General features: G+C 53.5%; 1 protein-coding gene across 4 annotated transcripts in view; it reads left to right on the forward strand.

Annotated features, from left to right (window-relative positions):
- Positions 1-14,062, forward strand: part of HDAC4 (histone deacetylase 4) — a 292,563-nt gene that overhangs the window by 164,024 nt on the left and 114,477 nt on the right. For all 4 annotated transcript variants that reach the window (XM_082630080.1, XM_082630082.1, XM_082630081.1 and 1 more), the window contains exon 4: positions 12,443-12,687. In XM_082630080.1, the coding sequence (XP_082486206.1) occupies positions 12,443-12,687 (245 nt within the window). The remainder of the gene's footprint in view (positions 1-12,442; positions 12,688-14,062) is intronic.

Consider the following 14,062-nt stretch of genomic DNA (forward strand, 5'->3'; position numbering starts at 1 on the left):
TATGCGCTCCTATCCTACAAAGAGCTTTTTATTTCTTTGACAAAGGAAGAGAAGGGAGTGCGGGAGGGGGGAAGATCTGACCTAAACTCCTTGTCAGCAGCTGCTGTGGGATCCGCACCCAGCCTTGAGGAGATGAAGCCAGGATTTGTTTCTCCCTCTGCATTAAACAGATGCATTCTCGTTCTTCGGTGCCTCATAAAGCTGGCGCGTCTCTGCGTCCTGTTCACAACACCTGAAGCTGAGAATCCGTTTTGGCTCCGTGTCCGCGGGCACCCGGGGACCTCTCACCTGTACTGCTGTGAACACAGCAAGTGGGCGGAACGGGGGCCGGGCCGGGGCCGGGCCGGGGCCGGGCCGGCGCCCCTGGAAACGGGCAGGCGGCGGGCTGCTCCCTGCAGGCCTGACTGCGCTCCTGGCATTGGAGGGGTGCGGAGATCTGGGTGAGGCCCCCCACGGGGTAACAGCCAGGGAGGATGGAGGAAGGCTCCCGTCTTTCCTTTTCCTCCCAGTGTTTACGCCGCTGTCCTCCACGCGGGTGACCACATGCCCGCCCTTTGCAGACGGTCCTGGGACTGTCAGCCCCAGTCTGTTTGTTTGCAAAACCCCAAGTCTGGTTCAGTTGATGGGGTTTCCAGCCTAGGAGCCAAAGGACCCTTGTGGGTTTGTATTTCCAGGAGAGGGAGAAGAGACTGTGGTTCCTTCACCTTGGGGTCCTCACATTGTGATCCCTCGTTACCAAGGTTTCCAGTCAGGCATCTTCACTTCTCGTTAAGGCCCAAAATGGAGTTTTCCAGTATCTGAGCACGTTCAGCCCCCTGTTTTTATCCTTTGTGAATCTACAGTTGATTTTGCTAAAAATAACCTGATCATTACAAAGGGAAGTTCCTGTTCACATGAAAAGGAGAATTTTCGTCCTTAGGGCGCTGGCCCCTACTGCTGGCCCATGCCTGCAAGTGAAGCGCGCTTCCCTCAGACGGTGACACTCCTGGATCCCGTCCTCGTGTGCTGGGGGCAGGGGGCAGAGTCTGCCCGGTGGGCTCTGCTGGGCCCTGCGGCCTGGGAGGGCAAGGCTGTAGCGCTGGCTGATCCAACCTGACGCCGGGCCCGGGGCTCCTCCCCTCCTCTCTCCTCACTCTGTGGGAGCTCCTGGAAGCTTCTGTAAGGCTGAGCGGCCCGAGGGCTGGACCCTCCAGGGCAAGGCTTGGTGCCCTGCAGCCTGCAGAGCGGACAGTGCTGGTGGCGGAGGCCAGCGGGCTTGTTCTCTGGGGCCTCACGTCTGGGCTGCCGGGAACCCGAGCCCGGGCGCCGTGGGCACATGTCCTCACGCGTGTCCGTGACCTCTGTCTTCAGTTGTCACTTGTGTGGATGCCGAGGGTGAGCTGGCGCCCTTCTGGGAGGTCTCTCCCACATCCTGACCGCAAGGCTTCACCTTGGGTCTTCACCACCCTCAGTAAAAAACGCTTTCTGGGCCCACTTATGGGGGAAAGGTGTTCAGGAGCCCGGGAGGCAAGATGGGCTCAGCCGCCCCGGGCTCTTCTCCCTGCGTTTGTGCGGCCCCTGCGACAGAGGCCTCCAGGCTCGAGGCTGCATCCTGGCCCCGTGATGGACACTGGGCCACAAGCACGGCCCCGGCCACGCGCCTGCGTGTGTGATCGTGTCCTCACGCTCTGACCCACACTGGATGTTTGAGGGACCAGGTCTGTGTGCCGCGGGCCCCAGGAGCCGCTGACGCAGGGGCCGTGGCCTGGATTTCTCTCACTAGCTTTACTTGGAAACACCTCCCTGGTGCCTGGAAGTGGAGGCCGCAGAGCTGGTTTCCACGAACAGCCCCACCTCCCGCTCTGCTGCCCCCATGGTGGCTTGTGGTGTTCTCGCTGGTGTCTGCGGACACTCAGGGCAGCCCAGCGGGGACCTCCAGGTAGGATCGAAGTAGCTGTGGGAAAGGCCCCCCTGGTGGAGGCACTGACTGGGAGGCCAGGCCTCAGGGTATTGACGGCCTTAGACTCTGTGCCAGGGAGAAGCACTTTGAAAACTTGTCGCTCGGGGGCGTGGTATGAGTGGGTGGTGGTGAAATCTGACTTAGGTGAAGAGACGGTGGTATGAAACATCACCCTGGTGTTCATGGTAGCTTTATCTTTTTAGCAGTGAAAACAAGATTTCAGGGATTTTCGGTCTCCGCCTCTGCTCAGCAGGCCGCGTTTGGCTCGGCGGTGCTTTTCAACCTGTTTCTGGTGCTGGTTGGGTGGTGCAGACCCGGCCTGGCTGTGCCTTTGGGGCCATTGTCTCCGCCGTGAGAAGAAGCTCGCAGAGCTGATTCCTGTGGCTGCCCCGGGAGCTCTTCAGGAAAAGTAGAGTTTTCTCCCATGGACAGCAGTGGACTGCGGGGTGCTAGAGTGAGCCTGCGATCGCGGGGGACACCCGGCCTGTGGTCGGGACGGAGTCCAAAGCCGGAGCCGTGGGCATGGAGGCCAGGGGTCAGCAGGCCTGCCGGTGTGGAAGGCGCTCTCAGAGCTCCGGAGCAGGGGGTTCTCGGGCCGCGGGGCGTCCTGATCGCCCGAGCGCTGCTGGAGCCCCCAGGGACACCGTGCACTGTAGCTGAGCAGGGCCCGGGCCCTGTTGTTTCCAAGTCCCCAGGCTGCTGACGCCGCCCAGCCTGAGATGAGAACCACCGCCCCAGGGTGACCTGCGGGCCCCCAGCTCTCCCTGCTCTGCATCGTGTCACTGTTGGGGTACCCGTGGTTAGCATCCAGTTCTGAGTCTGCCGGTGACATTTGCTGTGTGGCCTCGAGCAAGTCACTTAGACTCCCCGAACTTCAGTTTCGCCACCTGTCAAATGGGGATAACGCTGGTATCCATCCATATCCTACAGCGTGCCTGTTCACACATTAAGTGAGCCCAGGCCAGCAGCCCACAGGACTGTGATCCCGTCGTGATGTTTTTACTGACTGGAGGAAGCGGGGGAGGTGTGCCTGCCCCAGACATCCCCTCCTACCTCCAGCTTGGAGGACCCCGTGCCCTGCTCCGGTATATTTCTCCTTGCTTTTGAAGAGGGATCAACTCCCTTTTTGTCTGGAAGGCAGAAGCATGGGTAAGCCAGGGCCGCTCCCTTCTTGACGTCTAGATGTGTGCAAGGAAACCACGTGCACAGAAAACACAGCTCAGAGGGTTATGTTTCATAGACTCCACATGTGTCACATCTCTCTCCCTGCCCCAGACCAGATTAAAAAACCTTCCTATATGTACACATATAAATACTTCATGTATTATACGTTTATTTCTTTCTTTACATTTTGATCTCACCTGAAAACAAAACAATGTAAAACATAACAGCCTGTTCTTGCACCATAATATTTTTTATCTTTATGTTTCAAGCATAATTTATATGATAGTGGGTTGTTCACATAAGTTATCTCTTTGGCATTGCTTATGTACATCTAAAGGATGCAAAAAGAAATGAGATACATGCTCATCTGCGTAAGAAGCAGAGGTGGGGGTCACTTGTGTTATTTACATTCCCTACAGAATATTTTTAAATGTTTACATTAAAAAGCACTTCTGACTTCTGTACCTCATTTCTCTTTCACACACACATGCGCACGCGCGCGCACACACACACACACAGTTAAATAGAATAATTGTAATTCAGTTAAGAGCACCTTTGGGGAAAATGATACTGCATATAAATCAGTATTTTGAATGGAACTTGATTGTGACTGTTCAGCCCTTTTGAATGATATTTTTAATAAATTATGCACCCAGAGTTCTGCGGTGAGATGACAGATTGAACACGTGTATCTAATTTCACTCACTTCTGAAATTCACAAAAGCTCCAGTAAAGGTATATTCATTATAAACCATGTCACCCCAAAACCTAGATGATGGTCTCTACTGTTTCCCACTAAAGGGATCCAGTTATCCTTGGAGACACGTCTGTTTCCTTGTGGGGCCCAGGAAGTGCAGGGAGAGCCCTGGACACCTTGTCTCAGCTGCACAGAGAGCTGCTCCCGGGCGGCCTGTGGGTTCAGAGTGATGCGGCAGCCTTAGGACAGTACTACAGAGGCTCAGTTCACCATGATCCCGAAAACCAAAACCCTCTTCCCTGATCACACGTGGAGCATGCTACAGGGCCAGCTTGTTCTTTTTAAAAATTGACAAAGGAAGAGAATCAAGCGCTCACTCTGCCTTTCTTCTAAAAACCCTTTGTGAGAATAACAAGATAGTTGACTTGGGACCCTTTCTCACTATAGAAGTAATGTAGCTAGCAAATCAAGAGGGGTGGATGGAGCTAGAAAAGCCCTGTTTACAGCAATGAAGACATCATCGGTGAGCATGTTAGCTGCCGATAACACAGGAGCCCGAGGGGTACAGGACCTCTCTAGGGAGGTGGCCCTGCTAGGAACCAGAGCTGCATCCTCTGGGCCTCCAGACCCCCTTCGAGCTCCCAGGGAATCTACAGCTCAGGTTCAGTCAGCACAGGACAGGTGACCAGTGTCTTTAGCCCATCAGCTGGAGGGGGCAGGGGTGAGGGAGAAGGTGGGGGACCTTTAGATTAAAAAGAATTCAAAGGGTATATCGGCCAATTGCAGTGAATGGAACTTAGTTGGGTTTTGATTTGAATAAAGCTTAAAAAATGTGTATGAGACTCTCTAAAAAAATGGGAATACCTTCTAGCTATTTGATAATGTCATGTAGTTGTTAATTTATTTGGGTAGGTTGATGGTATTCGATTGTGTTTTTTAAGAGTTCATTTAGAGATACCGAAGGCCTTATGGATAACATGCTGGGCTGGCTGGTAGGCTTCCGGATGATCTAGAAAGAAGTGCAGCGGGTGGGTGTGAGAAGAAAAGGTTGGCCATGAGGTGGCAGGTGGCTGATGGATCCTTGGGAGTTGATTAGACTGTTCTCTCTGCCTTTGTGTGTTTTTGAAATTTTTCCCTAAAAAATAAAAATATATATTCCAGAGAGATGTCATCAGGTCAGAAAGTTGGGGGAACAGAAAAGGAAACAACATCACCAACAGTCTGAAAGTTGGAAAGTAGAGCCATAAGTCTTAACCGATTTGGCAGTTTGGGCAGAAAAAGCCAGATTCCGAGCCTCCTGTCAGTGCAACCAAGAGCCCCGGGGGATAGATGCCACAGCATCCTCGAAGAGCAGCCCCATGTCCTGCCCTCCGGGACAGGAGCAAAAGGGGGCTGGTCCAGGTGGAATGCAGGCTGGCAGAGAAGCAGACGCCCCGCTGTGCTGGGCGCCTGAGCCCCGAACCAGGGTGCCTGGTGCGTCCTGACTAAGGCCAGCTCCCCGCACCGTCCAGCGAAGCTCAGCGTTGAGAACCCCTCTCTGCTCGCAGCTTCCAGCTAGAGTTCATGCCTCCGTTCGTACTCAGGGACACATCCGCAGAAAATATGCAAAACTCGGTGAAAAACTTAAGAGTACACATTTAAGGAAATCTCGAATAAAGTTGAGCACTAGACACAGAAAAGGAAAATAGGAGAGAATGAAAGAGAAAATCAGAGCATTGTCCCAGGAGATTTACCACCCAAGAAGTTTCGGAAGGGGAAAACAGAAACAAGGAGATCAACAAAATATCCGTAACATCTTACGGAAAAACCCAAACAAACTTTTTGCCCAACCCAATAACTCAAGGAAATTCCCCACGACTGGAGAAACTGAACAAGCCAGCTGCATGCCCCCCACGGTGGAGGAAGGAAGAGCCTCACCAAGCCACCTGCTTCTCAAATCTCAGAACACTGGGGACAGGGAGAAGGTCTTATAAACATCCAGAGGGAAAGGCAAGCACAAAGGGTCCAGAGCCAGAGCGGCTCCGTGTTTTTTAATAACAGTATGAGAACAGGGAGGCCGTGGAGCACTGCCTTCCCCGCCCCAGAGAAGCTGACTTTCAAGCTGGAATTCTGTACACAACCCACGTAATGATAACGTTGACAGGGAAGTAAGTGCATCTTCAGACGTGAAACCTCACACGCCTCCTTTTTGAGACACTCTTGGAGCCTGAGTTCCTGCAGAAGAAGAATGAACCGAGAAAGAAGAATGAAGAGTGGGATAAAGGGATCAGGTGATCTGCTCTGGGACAGAGACCAGTGGGATCCCGGGGAGGATGAGGGGGCCGGCCTCAGGAGGGCGGCTCTGCAGGAGATTCTGGGCCGCCCGGCTGGACCAGAGCTCAGCAGCCGCCGGGGCGGGCGTGGGAAGGGGGGCTGACCTGTCTGGACCTCCCTGCCCTCCGGCCTCACTGACCAGACGAGGCAGGTCTCTCCGTGGGGCCTCCTGCGAGCCTCACACCTGGAGGACAGCCTGGGTGGAGCAGCAGCAGGACACAGGGCAGTGCTGGTCCATGGGATGGCCCCACCGGCTGCTGCACTGGGGGTGGCCCTCGGTTTCCCGGGGGTCACTCTTGACCTCGCCCGGACAGAGCTCTTTTTTGTCAGCTGTCCTAGAAGCTGAAGGCAGCCTGAACTGCGACTCTGTCTTTTCCTGGGAACCTTTGTCACCTCCCATCCCACTGCTCCTGTACTCGCTGCAGTCACGTGGAGAACACGTGTTTACGGATACATCTGTAGATGTTATAACCAGAAAGAAAAGCAGGGATGCTGAACCAAGTCAGAATGTTGCTGGGGGCACAGGCATGTGATGTGTGGGGCACGAGAGCAATGCTCTGGTTCTGGCTGAGGTGGGGGGGTGACTGTGTCACCCTTAGCCCTTCTGTTCTCCAGGGTGTGTGACACATTTCACCATAAAAGATGAAAATATTTTGAACTCAGTTCTGCGTTCTCATAGACCCCTCCCTTTCTTTCTCTTCCTCCGCCGCCCCCTGCAGTCTTTTCTCTCCCTGACCCTCACACACGCAGGCAAATGTCATGGTAAGAGGAAACCGTGGCTCCATGGATGAAATATCTTTTATTGTCCCCTAGATTTGAATGAGTCGTTCTTTACTTGAACAGACCCTAAACTTCGGCCCTGTTTTCTAAAGAATAGTCCTTCTCTTTCTTTCCTGTCTATATGATGACATGAAATGGTGTTATGAAAAGAGGACCCAACCCATGTAATGGAAAATTATAGTGTCCTTCTTTTTTTCTGATCATTCATTTAAAAAAAATAGAGACTAGCAGATTTTTTCTGTTTCTGATTGAGAACTTATAATTCACAGCCCAGGCTTTGCCATTTCTTATTGAAACTTTGAATATAGTCTTTGTGCTTTTACTAACGTCATGAGTCTGATTGTATTAATATGTTTCTCAAGGCACAACCTATAAAAGCAATTTTCTACTCTGCCATAAAATATTCATGAGAATACAGGCCTTTTTGTCTTGATGCTGCATTCTTTAAGTAGAGAAGCTTTCATTGTTTCTTCAGGGCTCTGTAGGTCAAAAGCACCAGCAGCTTCTGTTGGGAACTTATGGCATTTCAGAGAGTTTTTGATACAGAAATAGTCCGAGTCATGTTTGACGCACCCGCCAGCGATGGGAATGAATGGGGACTGTGGGTCTGATCTCGCAGCTGGGGCTCAGGCCAGGCCTGGGGACCGCTCGGCCGCTTCCCACCCGCCTGGCTTCCCGAGGCTGGGCACACAAAGTGGGAGAAGGACCTTGCCTGGGTCCCCCGGCCTCGTGTAAGTTCCAGTGTTGGTTTGCGTGTCTGTAAACACAGTGCTGTTTTCAGAGGTGAAGGAATGGCAGGAGGTGATCGCGGTGCATCTGACGGAGGTGATGTGACGGAGGTGATGTCTAGCTTTGCATTCTCTTTGCTCTGCTTTTGACTTTCTCTAGCAGAAGAATGAAGTTTTATGTGAAACCTCAAAAGGGTAAACCCAGACAGGACTTGCATCCCTTTCTCACAGTAAATGTAGAGGGAACGTGGTGAGAACAGGGATGCCTTGGGCCAAGGACAGCACGTGCCCCCCCGTGCCCCCCGGTTCCCTTCTGTCTGTTCACTGTGGGCAGAAGGGGCTTGCTGGGGTGGGGGTCTCCTCACCACCCTGTGCGCCCACCCCCCAGTGTGCATCCGCTCTGGTGTCTGTGGCATGACCAGGGGGTGTTTCCTTCTAAGGTTCCCTACGCCTCCAGACACAGAGGAGGCTGAGAAAAGGTGCAGTAAACAAAGCGAGGCTCAGCTCGCGGGTGGTGGGTGTGACGCCCCTCCCCGCCCTGCCGCCCCATCCACAGGACCCCGTCCTGCCCGGCCATCTGCGAGTCCTCCCGTGCGGCCCCTGCGGCCACCGCCCCACCTCTTTCACCCCCAGCACCCCTCCCACCTCACAGATGCAGCCCCCTCCTCACACCTGGGGCAGGTGTGAACCCTTCCCCAGGCCTTCCATCGGCCCCGCTGCCCCCTCCTGCCTGTCTTCACATCAGACCTGCCACAGGCCAGTGCCCAGCACAGAGCAGGAGTGTTTCCGCGGTACGAGAACGCACGCTTAGAAACGTGTGGCCCATCTTATTTTTGGAGTCAATAAAAAGGATCCCTTAAAGTTGTTTTATGTTCAGTTTTTCTTCTGTTTTTTTTTTTGCAGTACACGGGCCTCTCACTGTTGTGGCTTCTCCCGTTGCAGAGCACAGGCTCCGGACGCGCAGGCTCAGCGGCCATGGCCCATGGGCCCAGCCGCTCCGTGGCATGTGGGATCTTCCCAGATCGGGACACGAACCCGTGTCCCCTGCATCGGCAGGCGGACTCTTAACCACTGCGCCACCAGGGAAGCCCTATGTTCAGTTTTTGAAGACGTTAACTACTAGACATTTCTGATGGTCCTCCTGACCCTGCCTAGGAAGAATTAGAAGTAGGGAGAGGGTGTGCAGCAGTGAGCGGTGATGGTCGTCTTCCGCCCAGCATCGTGGGGATGGCCATGTTCCTACCTAGTGTCTTAGGTCACCTTGGCACGTCACATGAGCGGGGGCCACGTCTGACCACCCCTGCTGTCAGGGCAAGTGAGATGATACTGCTACAAAATGCAGGCAGTATGGTTATTTCACAAAGTCTCTGTGGTTATTTTCTTAAGCTAAAATTCCGCTCTCTGACCAGACAAGCAGAGTGTAAGAGACACTGCAGGCCGGTCTCACCTATGACTATGGATTCAAATGTGCGTAATGAAACGGTCACAGGCTGAAGGCATCCGCGACTGTGTGTGTGTGTGTGTGTGTGTGTGTGTGTGTGTGTGTGTGTGTGTGTGTGTGTGTGTGTGTGTGTGTGTGTGTGTGTGTGTGTGTGTGTGTGTGTGTGTGTGTGTGTGTGTGTGTGTGTGTGTGTGTAACCCAGGAAGACCAAGTCGGGTTTATCCTTAGAAAGCAAAGGCCAACTGGGACTTCCCTGGTGGTGCAGTGGTTAAGAATCCACCTGCCAGTGCAGGGGACACAGGTTCGAGCCCTGGTCCGGGAAGATCCCACACGCCGCGGAGCAACTAAGCCCATGCGCCACAACTACTGAACCTGTGCTCTAGAGCCTGCGAGCCACAGCTACTGAGCCAGTGTACCACAACTACTGAAGCCCGCACGCCCTAGAGCCCGCACGCCGCAACTACTGAGCTCATGCGCCCCAACTACTGAAGTCCGCATGCTCTGGGGCCCGTGTGCCGCAACTACTGAGCCCGCGGGTCTTGAGCCCGTGCTCCACAATAAGAGAAGCCACCACAGTGAGAAGCCTGCGCACGGCAACAAAGAGTAGCCCCCGGTCGCCGCAACTAGAGAGAAAAGCCCACACGCAGCAATAAAGACCCAATGCAGACCAAAAAAAAAAGAAACCAAAGGCCAACTAACCTGAGGAGGTCTGCTAAGTAACTCACCTGTAATCCATGAAGGAACTAGGCAGGTTAACCAGTTAATAGAAAAACTTTCTGATCCCATCTGTGGATGCAGAAAGGGAGCTGGAAAAATCTGCCTTCATTCACAGTTACAGTGTTTTTCAGGAAGCATTCAGCACTGTCATTAGTGAAAGCAGGATAATAGACACCACCTCTCCCCACCGGAGAAAGAAAAACATGAACTGAATTTCCTTTAAGACATCAGGTCACTTTCTCTTTTCTCTAAGTCTCTTTCCTGAGCCCTCCTCCTCGCCCTCCATAGTATTCTGTTCCTTAAAAGAACGTCTGAAGCAAATGGGGGAAAATATTGATTGAGGTTTTATAAAACTGGTGTTGTTTGCACTGTTTTTCCATTTTCTTATATTGCATGATAAAAATGATCAAAAAAAAAAAAGAAAAGAAAGAAAAAGGGGGCTTCCCTGGTGGCGCAGTGGTTAAGAGTCTGCCTGCCGATGCAGGGGACACGGGTTCGTGCCCTGGTCTGGGAGTATCCTGCGTGCTGCGGAGCAGCTGGGCCCGTGAGCCATGGCCGCTAGGCCTGCGCGTCCGGAGCCTGTGCTCCGCAATGGGAGGCCACAACGGTGAGGGGCCTGCGTACTGCAGAAAAAAAAGAAAAAGGAAATTAATAAAAGCCAGTCTTTACCAGCTGGTGTGCAGTGGAGGTTGGTGGGGTCCACTGGTCCTCGGGCCTGTTCACGAAAACAGTTCATTTGTGCAGATTTTTCTCATGTAAATATCAAATAAAGACCTCGTCACACATCAAGCCTCATACCCCACTAGAAAAAAAGAAATACATACATTTAAAAAGTTGGGGGAATAAACCAAAGAAAAACAGTCAGCTGGTATTTATCCCAGGCTTGTTAGGGCTTCAAAGAGAGGAGAATTAGATATTTTCTGAAACTGCTTGAATATTGAGGATTTTTCTCCATTCCCTGTGGCCAGGTCCCAGGCATTCCTTGCATGGAAGCTGCTCCAGGCTCTGGGGGCCTGGGGTGGAGGCCAGGGCTTGGTCCCGGGGGTGGGAGAGGCAGTGACTTGAGCCCTGGAGCCAGGGCCCCGCTCTGCCCCGGGCAGCGTCCCGCACTCTCCCAAGGTGAGCAGCCCTGCAGGTGTGAGGCCACGTTCTAGTCCAGGGCTCCAGGGCTCAGGGAGTCAGCTCGGGGGTTAGAATCCAGGGCTTCGCCAGAGCCGGGCCTCGCCCCACCTCGCCTCACTCATCAGAAGGATGGTCGGCATGGGACCTGCCGCCTGGCAGTGACCACAGAAATGCCCTGTCCTGAGGGGTGGTTCCACTTATGGGCTGTTTTTCCAGAATCTGTGGACTGTGGGGCACAGACTTCCCGAGGGACTGGGTTATGTCCGGCCTGTGAGTGGCCCACACTCACTCAGGGAGACCCCAGGGTGAGGCCAAGTGCGTCTGTCGCAAGCCCCGACCTGCAGAGGGTCCAGGCAGAGGTGCTAGGATGAGGCCCCGTGCCAGGTGGTGAGGAGCTGGCATTGGCGGCCCGTGGGTGTTGAGTCTGGGCTCCCACCGGAGCCCTGAGCCCCCCAGAGGGCGAGGCCCCAGCCTCCAGTCCCTGGGTCTGGTCCGTGCCATTGCGTGAGCCCAGAGCAGGTTGTGAGGGGGGCTCTTTGGAAGGGACAGGGACCATGGGCCTCGGTGCTGGGCTGTCTTCACTCCTCTCTCTCTGAGCAGCGCCCAGGGCGCTCATCTGCGAAGCGGGGGAGCAGCACAGGAGCCTCGCGGGAAGTAAGGGGCTCCCCGCCGGCGCCCCTCGGCTGTTCACGTGCTGTCCTGTCATGGGAGGAGCACCCACGTCGGGTTATTTTGTGAGGTCCATAATTTAAGGCTTGCTTTCTGCATTCTTTTTCTCACCTTAATTTGGTATTGATGTGTAAGCCTTAAGATCGATTCAGCTTCTGTTTCTAATCAGAGTCACTTGTGGCTCTTTCTCGGCCATACATCAGTGCAGTGAAGACAGTCCGTTTCCTGGCAAAGCGCAGAAGCACGTAACCCGGATGCGCAAGCTGTGCGGGCGAGCCGGGGGAGCGTTTTATTGGCTGCAGCCGGTAAACCTGTTTTCCAGAGGGCGCCCGCTTCACCATGGAAACGCTCTCCCCGTCCGTCCGGAGCGTCCGTCTGGACCACTTCAGTGGCACACAGTGTCCTGTGGTTCCTGCACACAGCTCTTCCGTGGCTTTGTGAAAAGGAGAAGAAAAGCATGGGCAATTTGCCTCTCTACTCACGGGTGTTCAGTGCTCTTTAGAGCCTTTTTCTTGCTTTTTCTCTTCGTCGACTTTCAGAAAGGATGTCAGGAAAGGCCGCTGGGGCTGCAGCAGGGTCCTTTGAGAGAGCAGGGGCCCCTTCCATGGAGGGTCGGGCGGAGGGAAGAGAGATTGCGGGAGTGTGTGTCCTGGTCCAAACGTCCACTGATTTTTGCCCGAGGGGTAGAAACCTCAAAGGCCTCCGGGTCGTGCCTTCTGAGCCTGTTTAGGGAGGGGGTGCAGAAGCATCCGAAGTGTACAGTGGCCCTCAGCCTGTGGGCAACCCGACTGTTGGCGGCGGCTCTCTGGGAGGGTGGGCGGGGCTGGGGGCTCCACGGTGACCAGTGCTCTGTGCTGTGCTCTCTCCCGCAGTGGATGTGGCCTCGGCGCTGCCTTTGCCGGTGGCCCCCCCGGCGGTGCCCATGGACCTGCGCCTGGACCACCAGTTTCCGCTGCCCGCGACGGAGCCCGGCGTCCGGGAGCAGCAGCTGCAGCAGGAGCTCCTGGCCCTCAAGCAGAAGCAGCAGCTGCAGAGGCAGATCCTCATCGCCGAGTTCCAGAGGCAGCACGAGCAGCTGTCCCGGCAGCACGAAGCCCAGCTCCACGAGCACATCAAAGTAAGTCGCCCGCCATCCGCCCCCGGGAGCCCTCAGAGCCCGCGCGCTCTCTGTGGCCCCGTGGTTCCCATGCTGATAAGGACAGTCCCTGATCACCAGCGGTAGCGATGAGATTGGTGCACAGCCATATTCCTTGCTGTGCAGTTAATACCTGCGTGTCCAGCACTTGGGCACTGGTTGAGTAAATTGGGGCAGATGTGGCCAATGGTGGGAACAGCCTTTAAAGTCAGGCTGTAGAAGCGTGCTTAAATTAGGGGAAATGCTTATCATCTGACTTCATCTACAAAGATAAGGTATGTCCTAAACAGCAACATTACCAGCAAGAAGAAACACCCGTGTTTGCAAATCATCTTTATTTTCTTCTTGGGACTTGTCTGGCCACTCTTCGTTTTTCCCACTGACTTTTTATGATTCGAAAAAGATATTAATATTTACTTTTCATTTAAACGGAATAAGAAAAAAACTAACATGGGTTGTTTTTTGGTACACACTCTCTGCATGTATTTAATCTGATCTCAGATTTTAAAAGTAAACGTATTAGAAAGAAACATGCATTAGTGATGCATAGAGAAGTCAGTGAGCATATGTTATGATCACAGATGTCCTAACTGGTCATGTGGTTGAGGGACCAGTTAGGACATCTGTGATCATAACGTATGCTCACTGTACTTGGAAACATGGAGAGCAACGCTGTCCAATAACAATGTGTGTATATTAAAATTATATAGGTAATTTTACATTTTCTGTAGCCACCTTAAAGCAGCAAAAGAAACCGATTGTGCAAGTTATTTATTGCTATGTAACAAATTACCCAGAAGCTTTTTAGCTGGTTAAAGTAACAGACGTGTACTATCTGACAGCTTCTGGAGGTCAGGAATCCAGGAGTAGCCTCACTGCTGGCTGTGCCTTAGGGTCTCTCGTGAGGTGCCGTTGAGCTGCCAGTCAGGGCTGTGGTCTCACCTGAGGGCTAGCTGGGGCTGCAGGACCCACTTCCCAGCTGGCTCCCGTGGTTGTGGGCAGGAGGCCTCAGGTCCTCCCCACGTGGGCCTCTAACAGCAGCTTCCCCAAAGTGGACACCCAAGATCCAAGTGACCAAGAAGGAGGCCTCGGTGTCTTCTGGCCACATCTTGGAAGTGACATCCCCCAACCCTGCTACCTTATTCTACTGTCATGCAACCAACCCTCCCAGGAGGGGCCCAGACAAGGGGTGAATACCAGGAGGCAGGAATCTTTGGGGTCATTGGGAACCTGGTTGCACAAGGTAAACTAACTTTAATGTCTTTTATGTAACCTCATATTTCTAAAATATTATTTCAACCGTGATCCATATAAATACTTTTGTTCACGCTAAGTCTTAGTGAACCATCGCAGACGA

Source organism: Mesoplodon mirus, assembly GCF_964341445.2.
Source record: "Mesoplodon mirus genome assembly, chromosome: 8".
NCBI classification, from domain to species: Eukaryota; Metazoa; Chordata; class Mammalia; order Artiodactyla; family Ziphiidae; genus Mesoplodon; species Mesoplodon mirus.